General features: G+C 42.6%; 1 protein-coding gene across 4 annotated transcripts in view; it reads left to right on the top strand.

Annotated features, from left to right (window-relative positions):
* CHEK2 (checkpoint kinase 2) overlaps positions 1 to 13,039 on the top strand; it is a 260,226-nt gene that overhangs the window by 54,518 nt on the left and 192,669 nt on the right. For all 4 annotated transcript variants that reach the window (XM_078667290.1, XM_078667292.1, XM_078667289.1 and 1 more), the window contains exon 4: positions 2,692 to 2,927. In XM_078667290.1, coding sequence (XP_078523416.1) covers positions 2,699 to 2,927 — 229 coding nt within the window. In that variant the 5' untranslated portion in view covers positions 2,692 to 2,698. The remainder of the gene's footprint in view (positions 1 to 2,691; positions 2,928 to 13,039) is intronic.

Consider the following 13,039-nt stretch of genomic DNA (forward strand, 5'->3'; position numbering starts at 1 on the left):
CGCCCGATTTCCCTCCTCGATGCCTTAATGAAGGTAGCTGGCCGCATTATTCTTAAGCGTGTGCAACAATGGACTGAGGAAGGTAACATTTTATCTATCCTCCAGTACGGCTTCCGCCCTGGTATGGGAACGGTTGAGCAGAGTCTAAACTTGTATTTTTTAATTTCTAAGTATACTCAAGCCAAGAAAGGGAATCTTTTTATTACTTTTATTGATTTGAGTTCAGCCTTCGACTGTGTTGACCATAATCAGCTATGGTCCACACTTAAGGACCTGGGTATGGAACTTTCAATTCTTACCTTTATTAAGGAATTATACAGAGATGCTGGGGCGAGGGTGCGCTTTGGACAACGAGGGGAGTGCTCGTCAAGATTTTCCATCAAGAGGGGGGTGAGACAGGGGTGCATCTTAGCGCCCCTACTCTTCTCCCTCTATATTAACTCTATTGGCGACCACCTTAAGGGCTTTCAGTACGATTACCCCTCAGTCCGGGGTAACCCCGTCCCCATCCTCTTGTATGCGGACGACGCTGCCATCATGTCGCAAACCAGGTTGGGCTTACAGAGGGCTGTCTCAAAATTTACACTTTTTATGAGGGAAAAGGGACTTAAGGTTAACATATCAAAAACCTTTTCCATGTCCTGTGGCCGTGGAACAAAGAAAGCACCTTGTCCCATCTTCCTCGAGGGTAGAAGGGTAGAGACAACAGACCAATTCCCCTATCTTGGGATTTCGTTTGACAGAAAGTGCTCCTGGCATACAGCAATTAAAGCTAGAAAATTAGCATTCTCTAGGGCGATTGGAGCATTGCAGAACTTTGCGGACAAAATTGGGGGTAGACCCGTCAAGGAGCTGATTTTAATATATAAGGCTAAATGTGTATCCACGGCCACCTATGGCTCTGGTATCTGGGGGATTGATACCTCAATTTCAATTCAGCAATCTGAGAATTGCTTTCTCAGATATCTTCTGGGGGTCCCTAAATCCTCAGCTAGCTATTTTACACATATAGAATTGGGGCTCCCCTACATCTCCGATACTATAAAGATCGAGCCTATCCTGTTATGGCATAAGTTGTGGATTACCCCCAAGACAGCCTTTAACCACAATATAATTTCTGACTGCCTAAACCTTGATGGTATAAGGCAAATTAAATGGCTGTCTTATGTGGAAACAATGTTGACCGAGATTGGTCATCCCGAGTTTTTTAAGAACCCATCTAGTATGGAAGCAATGCCTAGGAAAGCCCTGCCAAAATTGGCAATGGACTATCTAGCGAATAAAAGATGGTCTACTGAAAAACTTAAACATTCTGTTTTAGCTTATCAGCAAATCACCTCTGAACCAGGACTCCAATTGTACCTTGCAAGTGATCTTAATTGTTACATTAGAATGCTCCTCTCAAGGTTTAGACTGGAATCCTTTTATCGCTTAATTACTTTCCCAGCCTGTAACGACTGGTCGAGAGATTTACCGCCCTGTCCCTGTGATGATCTCGCCCCCCAAACTAATATGCATAGTATTTTGTTTTGTAAATTTTATGAGGTTCCAAGAAAGATCCTACTTAAACCAATTCTTAAGGAGTGGGGCCTCCGGTCTTGTAGAAAAGCTTTCCTTAGACTGCAACAGCTAGAAAATATGGAAGTGGTCCACACCCTAGCAACATTTTTGAAACTTTTGGTAAAGTTTAGGAACTCGATGTAACATATGATATATATTTATGTATTTTAGACCTTTTTAACCTATCAGATTTTAATGTACATGATTCCTTTTGTTTGTTGTTTTATTGTTATTCTTTGTTTTTAATGCACTTGGCACTTTGAGATCATACCTCTGTTTTTGAAATATATGGTGTACTCGTGATGGTAACGCAACTGGCACTTTGTGATATATATTTGTTTTTAACAATGTTTGCTTTTATGATATTACCCTGAATATCGAAATAAAGCTTCTTTGAATTTGAATTTGCATAATGATATACGCGGAGTGGAAGTTTAAGCAAACATTGGGGCATGCTGGCACATTTCTGTGGTTCCCTTTTGTGCTATTTGCCAATATGCCTTGGAATAATAATGCATAGCCTATTTAGTGTGGAGTTTCCTTGTCTTTGATTACACTACAGGCTGTCTTGGCCCCCCTTAAGTATGGCGACCTAATTTTTATGAGGTTGGTAACTGCAGATGAATTATGGGATAAACAGGAGCACTGCTAAAAGCAGCTGAAATCTCTGGGTGAAAAGTCCCCACTAAAAGGATGAACCAATGCATAGTCAGACACTGAATTACTAGTGTTTTTTCTTAGTGAATCCTCATGGTTTAGCTCGCAATGGGCTGAATTTTCACCACCCTGGAATTATTGTTACCATGGACATTGGTTCCTTTTTTAGTGGGAAAAACACAGGCACTTTTTTTCAGGCCACTTAACTAGGGGCCTTAGTGTCTGGCTTTGTCTTTGCAAATAGATCAACAAAAAATGTAAGTGGTACCCTCCTCTCAGTCCCTATGATAGTACATTGATTGTGAATGTTTGATCAATTGTTCCAACATTATTTTAAAAATGGGATAATTCTTGCATTCTTGTTTGAAAATATTGTCTCATGTTAGCATTGAGCCTACAAATAGTCTGTCTAGAATGTGTTTTCCCTTGGAAACCCTGTGCAGTGTGAAATGATGTCTTTTATTTTGGCTCTAGTTTGATAATGTCGATTGAGCCGGGTGAGTCGCAGCAGTCGCAGAGTGGCTCTAGTTCTTCCAGTGGGCCCCGCTCTTCTAGCCAGTCTTCGTCCTCTGGTTCTGGGACACTCAGTTCTTTGGATACAGTTGCTGCTCATGATCTTGCCTCAATTCCCGAAGATCCAGAAACTGAGGAACTTGTTCCTCAACCTTGGGGGCGCCTCTGGGCACTTTCAAAAGGTTTTGTGAACCATGGTGAGAAATTCTATTTTCTGTGAATGTTTAAGTAATGAAATCCTGAATATTTGTTTGACTGTGAACTCCATTTATAATGTGTTGCATGCAGTTATGAAAAGCCTTCTTTGGTCCACCTTGACATGATGTTCCCTCAACTTCAGGCACTGAAGTGCACGTTTCATTTTATTTGAAACTGCTGTGGTAAGGTTTATTGGAGTGAGGCTTTTTTCAGAAGGAAAGTTAAGCAGGTGTACACAACTGTTTAATTTTTCGCTTTTACATTAGCATCTATTTGTCGACAACAGACTTAACCCAAAGCTTGGAGTGATTTACTAGGAACACCTATGATATATGTCACTGAAATTGGACTAAATCAAACAAAGCACCAACAGGAAGCACATTGTCTTTGCATGCACCTCCCCATTGCACATCGGAGATAAATAATAGGGTTTTTAGCTTCTATTTAGGTTCCACAAGGCAGGGTCATACCTGTTTAAAAGGCTGCACCATCATCTTCTAGAGATTACATTTGGGCACCTCCAGTCAGAGCAGAAATTGACTACGATGGGTATGCAGGTCCCTGTGCAACCCTAAAGAGATTTTAAGCTTACTGAGACAGAATTAAGGCATGTGCAACTGAAGGTATTTGTAGCCATGACATAACAGTTTTTACCATGAGCATAGATTCAAACAAAAACATTTTTTTAAGGGGGTGAGGACATTTGAATAATCTTGTGGGTCGCAAACACAAGTCTAGTGACTGCATATAAAATTGCCTTCAGTGGAGCAAGAGAAACCCACTAAGACTGAATTCACACACTTACACCTGTACAGGACCAGAAAATGGACCACTGTCTTCAGGTAGAAGAGCTATGGAAGGTTCTGTGTACCAGTCAGTAGTGCTTTATTGTGTGATTACTTAAAATCGTTATAAACACTTTTGGAATGAAATATACCAATATATAACTCGTACCCGAAAATTCTATTAAAAATAAGCAACATATAGGGAGGGCTGGGGTCTGTTGGTCTACAAGTTATATAATTGTTCATCACAAGATTAAAACCACAGGTAGTAAACGTTCCAGGAATTATATTAGAAGCATGCATCATGTCAAATATGAAGAGTTCCAAACGGTCATACATTTTCGAATGATTCAAAACTTGGCATAGCAAAGACCTACATCCCGAATCTCCATATCAACTGCAGGAATTGCACTACTTAATATATCGTACTATCATTTTAAGGAACAGCAGGGGGTGGGCATTTCCAATATAATTACAACATTAGTGGCGAGAGTGCAAGCTCACTTAAATAGCGCATGCAGATCCAAAAACAATTGTAGGCAAGTATTTATTTCATAGTGCAGTGGGCGTTGGTCAGCTAGTTATAAAATTAAACGTAAAAAAAGATCAGAAACTCAGTTGGAGTAGACATTTAAGGTATGATTTAAGAAGAAGGCATAATGTTCAAAGTGCAAAGAGCCAAATGGTCAGAGCTTTACAAACTGCTCAGAACTTAGCATGGCCAAGTCTACTTTCTGAGTCGCATGAGTCATAATCCTGATCTTAATATACAACACCAACATTCTAAGAAACAGCTAGGGTGGACATTTCCAATAGCATTTCAGATTTCAACCTGACTGACGAGTGCAAACTCGCTAAAAGGATGCATGCAGATACAACAACAATTGTGCGCAAGGATTTAATTCAAAGTGCATAGTGCAGAGCTAAGATGTCATGCATAGAGCATATATTTACTAGGTGGAAAGTTAGAGGACCATTCGCTAAGGTGCTAAGTGCCGGTACCAGAGCGAGTTGTAAGCATGGATATGATTGCAAGGGACAAAAAAAGCAAGTTCTAGAGCTGTTCACCGAAGTGCCACGTGCTGGTGCAGGAGTTCTTTATAAACATTCAATACCAGTCAAAGTGCAAGATGCCACAATGACCGAACTAATCAGTTGAGTCAAAGCGGAGCCCACCATGGGGCATCTGCTTGAAGGACGAAGGTGCTAGATCGTTAAATACATAGTTCAGGTTCGGCTCTGTTTATAGACTATAATTTCTTTCAAAGTGCCTGCTTATCATGCCATATCAATCATCGTCATTCTTGAGTTCATACTTGAGACAGTCCATTCAGGTTGTTCCCGAGGGTGGGTGGGCATCGTAACAGTCTTCCAGCAATAGTAAAAAAAAAACATGCTGATCCGTGGGAATGATCCAGCGCTTCTCTGGAAATAATTTCTAAATCCATGTCACATTTCCCTGAAGTATAACTTCTAACATATTCTCATCAGTGGGGCCCATAACACTGCAAATCACTCATAAACACTTACACTCTACTTCATGGATCGGTGAAATTCAAAGGAAAAGCTGCTGTATCATAGTGGAGTATCTAAAACTAAAATTGAATATTTATACTATTTACACCTGCAGTTTAGATGCGTTTACCATGGTTTTCATTAAATACGACATTTTATTTAGACACGCCACCATTGAAATCAATGGATCTGCTAGTAAAAAAGTAGGCGTAGGAAAACGCAAGACCAGCTTAATTCTCCATTTATCTAATTTTTATTAAGAGCGAATTCAGCATGTCTAAGATTATTCACTTTATTTATTTCTTTATTACAAAAAGACAACATTTAAAGAATAAGAGTTTACCTTTAAGATAGCTAGATTCATTTATTTAAGGAAACTCGAAATTAGACATTTTGTTTTTATTTTATAAAGCAAATATTAGCAAAAGACAGATAGTTCCCAAATAATCACTTATTCCCCTAAGATCCCTATCTAAGCTCTCAGCTAAAGGGCATCTCCCTGTGAAAGGAAATTGAAAAATTATTCAGAGTCTTACGTTTCAGGAAAATCAGCATTCCAGCAGCATCTCTAGTAGAAATCGGAGAGAAGTTTTTTCTTCAATAAAATCAGCACCTTTTATACCTTTTTCACTAGCTCCTATCTATCTAAAAGTGTAACTTTCGGCCTAAATTCGAGTTCTGATTGGACAATTTTGGGGTGGATGAGCATCATCTCGTCATCATAATATTACATTTTCCTTCCGTCCGCAATTTTCTAATGGGTCCTTTGTTTGGCCCAAGTCCGGCCTAGTCCTGTTCTCTACTCGCAACTTTAGCATGTATTCCCATGTTCTGTACCATTGAGCTCATCATTTTGGCAGCCATCTATACTTCCAGGCCATTATGTCCTTGAACCGTAGTCACTCCAGGCACAAGCAGCTCGCATTCCGACTTTGCTCGCGCATACGCATTTCTTTTGTGACCACAATAATCCAGTCACTCAGTTCCCATTTTGACTCATGAGGTCTAAAAGAAAACAATCATAGAAACAAAAACAAATGAACATTAATTTTCAGTAATTTGACCCTTCGGTTTACCGCCCCTCTTTCTAAAGTTTTCCCTATTAGTAATTACCTAGCAAATAGCCACATTTAAGGGTGACATACTCACTTATCCTCGCGTTTTGCCACGATAATACATAAACAAAAGCACATTTATGCTGCATTCCATTATCTTAAAGCTGCTCATTAGTTTATGACATGACAAATCACATAATTAGTTAATTATAACTGCAACATAAGCAAAATTAGTTCCCACGTGTATTCGTGTAGGTGCATTTCTTATTCTAAGTTGATTAGTCATGTATATCATTCCATTAGTACAAATTATGGTTATGGAAGTGTGACTTTGCAAGGGGTACGCAAAATTTTGCTTCTCCACCTTGCTCCATCAGGACAACTGATGTAAAATAGGTCAAGGCCTCTTTGCGTGTTCTTATACCATTTTGCAGAAAAATTCTCTGGAGCAGCTGTGCTGGGCAACAACATACAACGTGTACTGCCGATTCCGAGGGGTATTGGCACAGCCGCAGTGCCAATGACCTTGAAGAGTGTTCTTCCAGTGGGACCTATATTGCTATATGGGCAGTGTTAGGAGCCTGGTCAGCAGGATGTTTTTAAAGCTTGTCTTTCCAAGACTGCTTTTCAAATATGGGTGTCAACAGGTGGATGCATGCTATGTATCAGGTCCCACTTCTCCAGAAATGTTTCTGATTAGATTTATGTCCTGTTCCATTGATATGCACTTGTCCAGCTCTTTTAGGGTCCTCTTTAAGTGCCTTGCTGTTATGAGTGGGGTCTGTTGTACACTCGGAGGTTTATTAAACTTGACCTCCGGCGCTTCCGATGTACCTTGACCAGCTACTCCTTTACCCTGAAATATCACACACAAGGCACCTCTCTTTGAGCCTGAATCCGCCCTGGCCACGCAATGGTGATACTTGATCAAAACCCTTTTGCATTCAATGTACATTTTCATGAAGCCAAACTCTAGGTGGATCTGTGTGCGCTGAGGTTTTTGGGGAATTCTTTATATTTTCCTAAATACTGTTGTATAACAGCACTCTAAAGGCTAGTAAGCATGTCAGGAAAAGCATGATGTCCATACTTGTTGTAGGAAGTAGTTTCTCCAGTGCTACTCTTCGAATCCCACCTGCCAAATGACTTTGTAAGTTGTGATATAATTTGGATAATGCATACGTGGTTTGGCTGCTTTCTCCTTGGCCTGCATGGTTGATTTACCGGTGTCTGACAACTAAACGCCAAGGTAATTACATTTGCAGGTTGTGTTGACCTTCAAAGGGCCCAGTCACCATTCCAGCTGATGTTTCTTGGCCCATTGGCCAAAGACCAGGACTTTGGTTTTTTCAGCATTTACATATAAAGCATTCTTTGTATTGTATAGGTAGAGTATTCCCAGAGCCCTCTTCCTCCTAATTCCTGTTTGATCCAGTAGCACAAGGTTGTTCAAATACTGTATGATAGGCAGTTTCATGTTGCCTAACTTAGGTGGGAAGGTGTTCCCTTTCAGTAGCTCCACACCTAGTTCAGCTGTGTATAAATTAAACAAAGTGGGAGCAATTCCGCGTCCCTCCTTTAGACCTTTGTTTGTATATATTTCTGCTCTAGCATGATTTTGAATTCGCTTGGTCCGGATCAAGGCTTCGGTATATAGCGCTGTGATATCTGCCAGTCTTTTTCTTGTATTCCCCACTCTGCAAGTTTTGACCGAGGATGTTTCGATCTATTCTTTCAAACGTGGCACTATAATCGAAAACAGGTGTAAAGTGGGGGCGTGTTTCAGTGGGCTTGGCCCCCAGGTAGGAGAGAGCAGTCACATTGTCCATGGCAGAGGATTTAGGCATGAACCTCGTCTGATAATATGATATTGTTCTTGTTACTCCAGACCTCCAACTTGTGTAGAAACACCTTTGCAAAGGCATTACGATTTACGTCTAGTAGGGCTATTCACCTGTAATTTTCAGGCAAGGAGTTGGCTCCTTTTTATGTATTGGATGCAAGATGGAGTCTTTCCATGAATCCGGGATGGCGGGTAGTAAAATACATTCCTTAAACAGTCTATGCATGTAGCTTGCCCAAAATGCCCGGTCTTCCTTGGAGATGCTCCCAGGTAAGCCATTCCTAATGCTCGTCAAGATACTTAATGTCTCCTTTTCGATAACTACCATTGGGCTCTCTTCCAAGACTTCTAGGGAATTAACCAATACATTCTTGATGGTGTCCCTGTTTCAGTAGGCTCTACCTATAGTTTTGCTAACTGAACAGCCCATACATCGCCTGAGACCGCTTTCTCCTTGCTGGTAGTTGTGCTCCCCAAGTTGTTGACATTGCCGTAAAATTTCCTGGATTTACTAGGTGCTGACAGAGAGTATACGTATTTCTCCTCTAGGTGTTTTTGTTTTTGCACCAATATAATTTTTTTTATGTTTCCTATCGTCTTAATTTGCTTTCCACTAGGATGTAACTTTTTTAAATTTCATCAGAGACCAGGCTAGAAGTTTGCATTGGGTGTTGGTGTTTAATTGGAGACCTTACACAAACTATAGAGGCCAACTCGATTGGATCATTCTAAGAATCCTCTTGTGGAGCGAAGGGGAAAAAAGATGAAAAATGTCCTAGCTATTGTTATTGAAAGTTTCAATTCTATTAAGGACACGGAGGCAAGGATCGTGCTGTACCTTCTACGCTCTAATAAACAGCAGCCAAATAAAACCACAACCAAAACGTTGTTTCCCAGAAGCCTCTGGGAAAAAGTCAACAGTTCAACATGAAGTTAACATCCAGTCAATGACATCAGGGACTCTTTATTAGTTCATCAACTCTGTTGTTGCCTCCTTTCTTCCTGCGACCAAGATTCACTGAAGTAACGTTCGTTCCTGTTTGGATCTGTCAGAACCTGAAGAAAATATTGAACAAACACAGATTAACTTTCACACTTATCAAGCGGAATCTGTGATACGAAGCTTTGAAGAGAAACAGCATAATACACAATTATCCTTTAAATCCTCTGCATTTTCCAAATAGAAAAGTACTGCACAGTAGTAGCCACCTGTGCTTTGGTGTGAGTATTCATAAAAACACTGGGTGAACGAATCCTCCCCTCCATGTCCTTAATAGAATTGAAACTTTCTGTTATGATAGCTAGGACATTTTTCATTCTAGGTCGAGACCGGAGGCGAGAATTACGCTGGTTTAAAGCTTCTCAACCACCAGCGATGTGATGGTAGCAACTGGTTTAAAGTAGAACCTCTTGAAGGTAGAATCGGAAGACCAGTATGCTGCATTTAGTATATCCTCTAGTTGAGCCCCAATGGAAAAGCTTTGAAAGATAACTCCTTCAGCAAAGTGAGCACCAGAAATCAATTCCAACCTCGTACATAGCCCATCGGACCCATCTAGCAATAGTGGCTGAGGAGTCCATCTTGAAGGGTTTTCTGAGGGGAGTTGTTTGTGTGGACGGATATCCACCATCATTGCCTCATTAATCTTAATAGACCGCACAGTTCGCACACGAATGAGGGGATTCTGGAAAGGAAGGATAAGAAACCATTTGTGAGGTATATTTTGTATGACGAGACCTGAAAGTAACCCCATCCAGGGTAAATAGTCTACCTCTTATGTCTAGTGCTCTGATGTCGGAGACCCTTCAACATGAAATCAGACATAATAAAGTGATCAACTTGGAGAGTTCCTTCCTTGAAGGTACTTATTGGACTGCTAAGACAAGAAAAGGTTAAGGACTTTATTGACATCCCATAGGGTTAAATACTGAGTTTCTGGAGGGAGGGATAATTAAATGCCACTAATGAGTTTCCTCACTGAAGGGTGTGTCTCAGGTGGACGATCACCAATACGTCCGATATGGCTGACCTGAAAGTGTTGATGGATCTATCAGCTAGTTATTCACTGTGACAAGGTGTGTCTTTACATGTTATTGTTTATTTCCCTGTCAGGGCAAACATATCCTATTTACAGGGGCCCAAGTCCTTTTCCAGATTATTATCTATCAGCTAGGTCCTCAGTGGCCAGGGAGGCTAAGAATTTCAAGCTATGGACAACGTCTGCCTCCAACCGGTCCAGGAGTCGTCGGTGACACCAGCCCAAACATTGAGACCATGCAGAGCTATACAGTTTAATGGTACTGTCAGCCCTTGCTTTGGAGAGGAGTGACTCCGTGGGGCACAAAGTCCTAGGATCTCCCAGTGTTATTTGTAATAATCCATGCTGTATGGAGGAACCCTCCAGCACCTTGGGGTCTCGAAGGAGAGCCTGAAAGAGGGGTAGAAGGATTGGAAAATCTGAAGAAAGATCCAGTAGAACCAGATACCAGACTTGCGATTTCCAGACTAGGGTCACTAATACCATCTCCGCCATCTGCCTCTGCACTTGGCCCAAGAGGCACATTATCGTCGTGAATGGGTGAAAACCATACCTCTACTCCGGCTAACAGTCATGGAGAAAAGCATCCGGGGCTACCGCTTCGGGGTGCAGGCGCCAGCTGAAGTATCAGGGAAGATGATGGTCCAGGCGTGATGTAATGAGATCCACTGAAAATGGATTCCACCGGGCCTGGATAACTTGGAATGCCAATAGGTTCAACTGCTAGAGACTTGCATCTTTCAGGTAGCGCGAATGCCAGTCCGCCACTTAGTTGGATCTGCCTGGGAAGTGTTCCTTCACAGAGACCTGATTTGGAAGGCAGTATTCCCAGAAGTCCCTGGCCAGATCTGAAAGGAGCTTGGATCGAGTGTTCCCTAGGTAGTGTATGTAGTGCACTGCCGCTACGTTGTCCATCTTGAGTAGGACACATTTAATTTGATCCTTAGTTCAACACCAGAACGCGAAGGAACCTGCCATAAGTTCGAGACATTTGATGTGCAGGGATCTTTCGTGAGAGTACCAACTACTTCCGGTGGAGAATTTCCCACATCATGCACCCCAGCTTGCCCCTTTGATTAAGTCCGGGAGGGAGCCAAAAGTTGCCCAGCCGTTCCAGGCCTTCTTGTGGGGTAGCCACCACTGTATCTCATGCCTGGTGTTTTTCGTTAGTGGGACCACTTGAGAGTCCGTGAGGCCTTTCTGGAGATGGAACACTTTGAGTCGTTGTAGGGCCCAATAGTGGAGGGGGGGCCAGAAAGATGGCCTGGATTGAGGATGACAGCAAGCCCTCCACCCTCTCTATCTGCCGGAAAGAGGTGGTTGGTCTGGCTTCCGTCCGGTGCAGTTCGTGTCTGATTGATTTTTTTATTTTTGTATTAATTATCTTCCTGGATGGGAGGCTGTGTGTGGCTCGAAATGAGTCCAACTGGAAATCCAGGAACACCAGAGACTGAGTGGGTGTAAGGACCGACTTAGTTAGTTGATAATGAAGCTTAGGGATTTCAACAGGAAGAACGCCATCTGAAGCAATATTGAAAGGTGTTGTAAGGTAAATTCTACAGAAAGACCAGAGGTAGCCAGGAGGTATATTTCACGTAGAGGGTTTATTGTAGATGTTACAGGTTTCATAGAAGTCTTAAGAAGATCTTGTAGAAGTATTGTAAAAGTCCCACCAGGAGCTGCATGGTTGCTGCTCAGCCCACTCTCTTCAACTGTCATTCTCCACACAAGCAGGCACACTCACATTCCACTCTCTCTGTCATCAGGCATTCTAACATTCCACTTAGTCATCACAATCATTCTGGCTGAGCAGCTAAGGAGGAGATGCACTTGTAGGAGTCAAGGTATAACACATCCCCTTTCCTTGGACAACAAAAAAACACAATAATTTGCAACATTGCAACAAGAACGTAAAAATGATTATGCTTACAACATTGTATGCAATAAATGTCAAAAGAAGAATGAAAGTACAGTGACAGGGAAGAAAGAAATGAATAAGTATAGAAAAGTGACTAGAATGGAGTTCGTGTTGGTGTTTCCTTCCCTCGCGGCCGGGCTTAGCTCCGCCCCCCGCCCTCAACAACCGGCCGGGCTTCACTCCGCCGGTCCAGCGCCACTTTGCCAGACTGCAAGCCACAGGGGCACATCGCGCATTTCCCACGCGCCAGGAGGCGCTTAAAGACTCGCCTGCTGCGGAGTCCTTTGGTGTTCGTGTTGGTGTTTCCTTCCCTCGTGGCCGGGCTTAGCTCCGCCCCCCGCCCTCAACGACTGGCCGGGCTTCGCTCCGCCGGTCCAGCGCCACTTTGCCAGACTGCAAGCCCCAGGAGCCACAGGGGCACATCGCGCATTTTCCACGCGCCAGGAGGCGCTTAAAGACTCGCCTGCTCCTTCGTCCCGCGAGGACGCGTGCGCCGGGCTAAGCCCGGGCAAAGGGCGGGCCCTCTGTGGCCCGAGGAGGACGGGACGGGGCTATCCCTCTTGACTCTTTGTTAAGAGTAGGTAAAGACAGACACTTGCTTCTTTTTGGCTTTCCTCCTATTGACTTTGCCTTTCTCCAAGGACACACTCTGTTCCGACCTTTATGATTTGTTGATAAATACTTTGTTACACCCAAACCACATCATGACTCCCAAGGGGGATAATATAAATAGTACAACATTGTCCATTGCTAGAGAAGTCGATAACTGCATATCTCCCCAGCCCACACATAATAGACGGACTAAGCAATTGCCCTTACAAACAGTAGACACAAACCAAGCTTTCTCGTGGTTAGATGAGCTAAACACCCTGTGTAAAACTACACATGTTTTAGTGGAATCACCGCCTCCTGCCGAAAGCTTCTGTGTATTTCCCGATACCGATAGTCCCTTGCAA

The sequence above is a fragment of the Lissotriton helveticus genome, chromosome 11 (assembly GCF_964261635.1).
Source record: "Lissotriton helveticus chromosome 11, aLisHel1.1, whole genome shotgun sequence".
Classification (NCBI taxonomy): domain Eukaryota; kingdom Metazoa; phylum Chordata; class Amphibia; order Caudata; family Salamandridae; genus Lissotriton; species Lissotriton helveticus.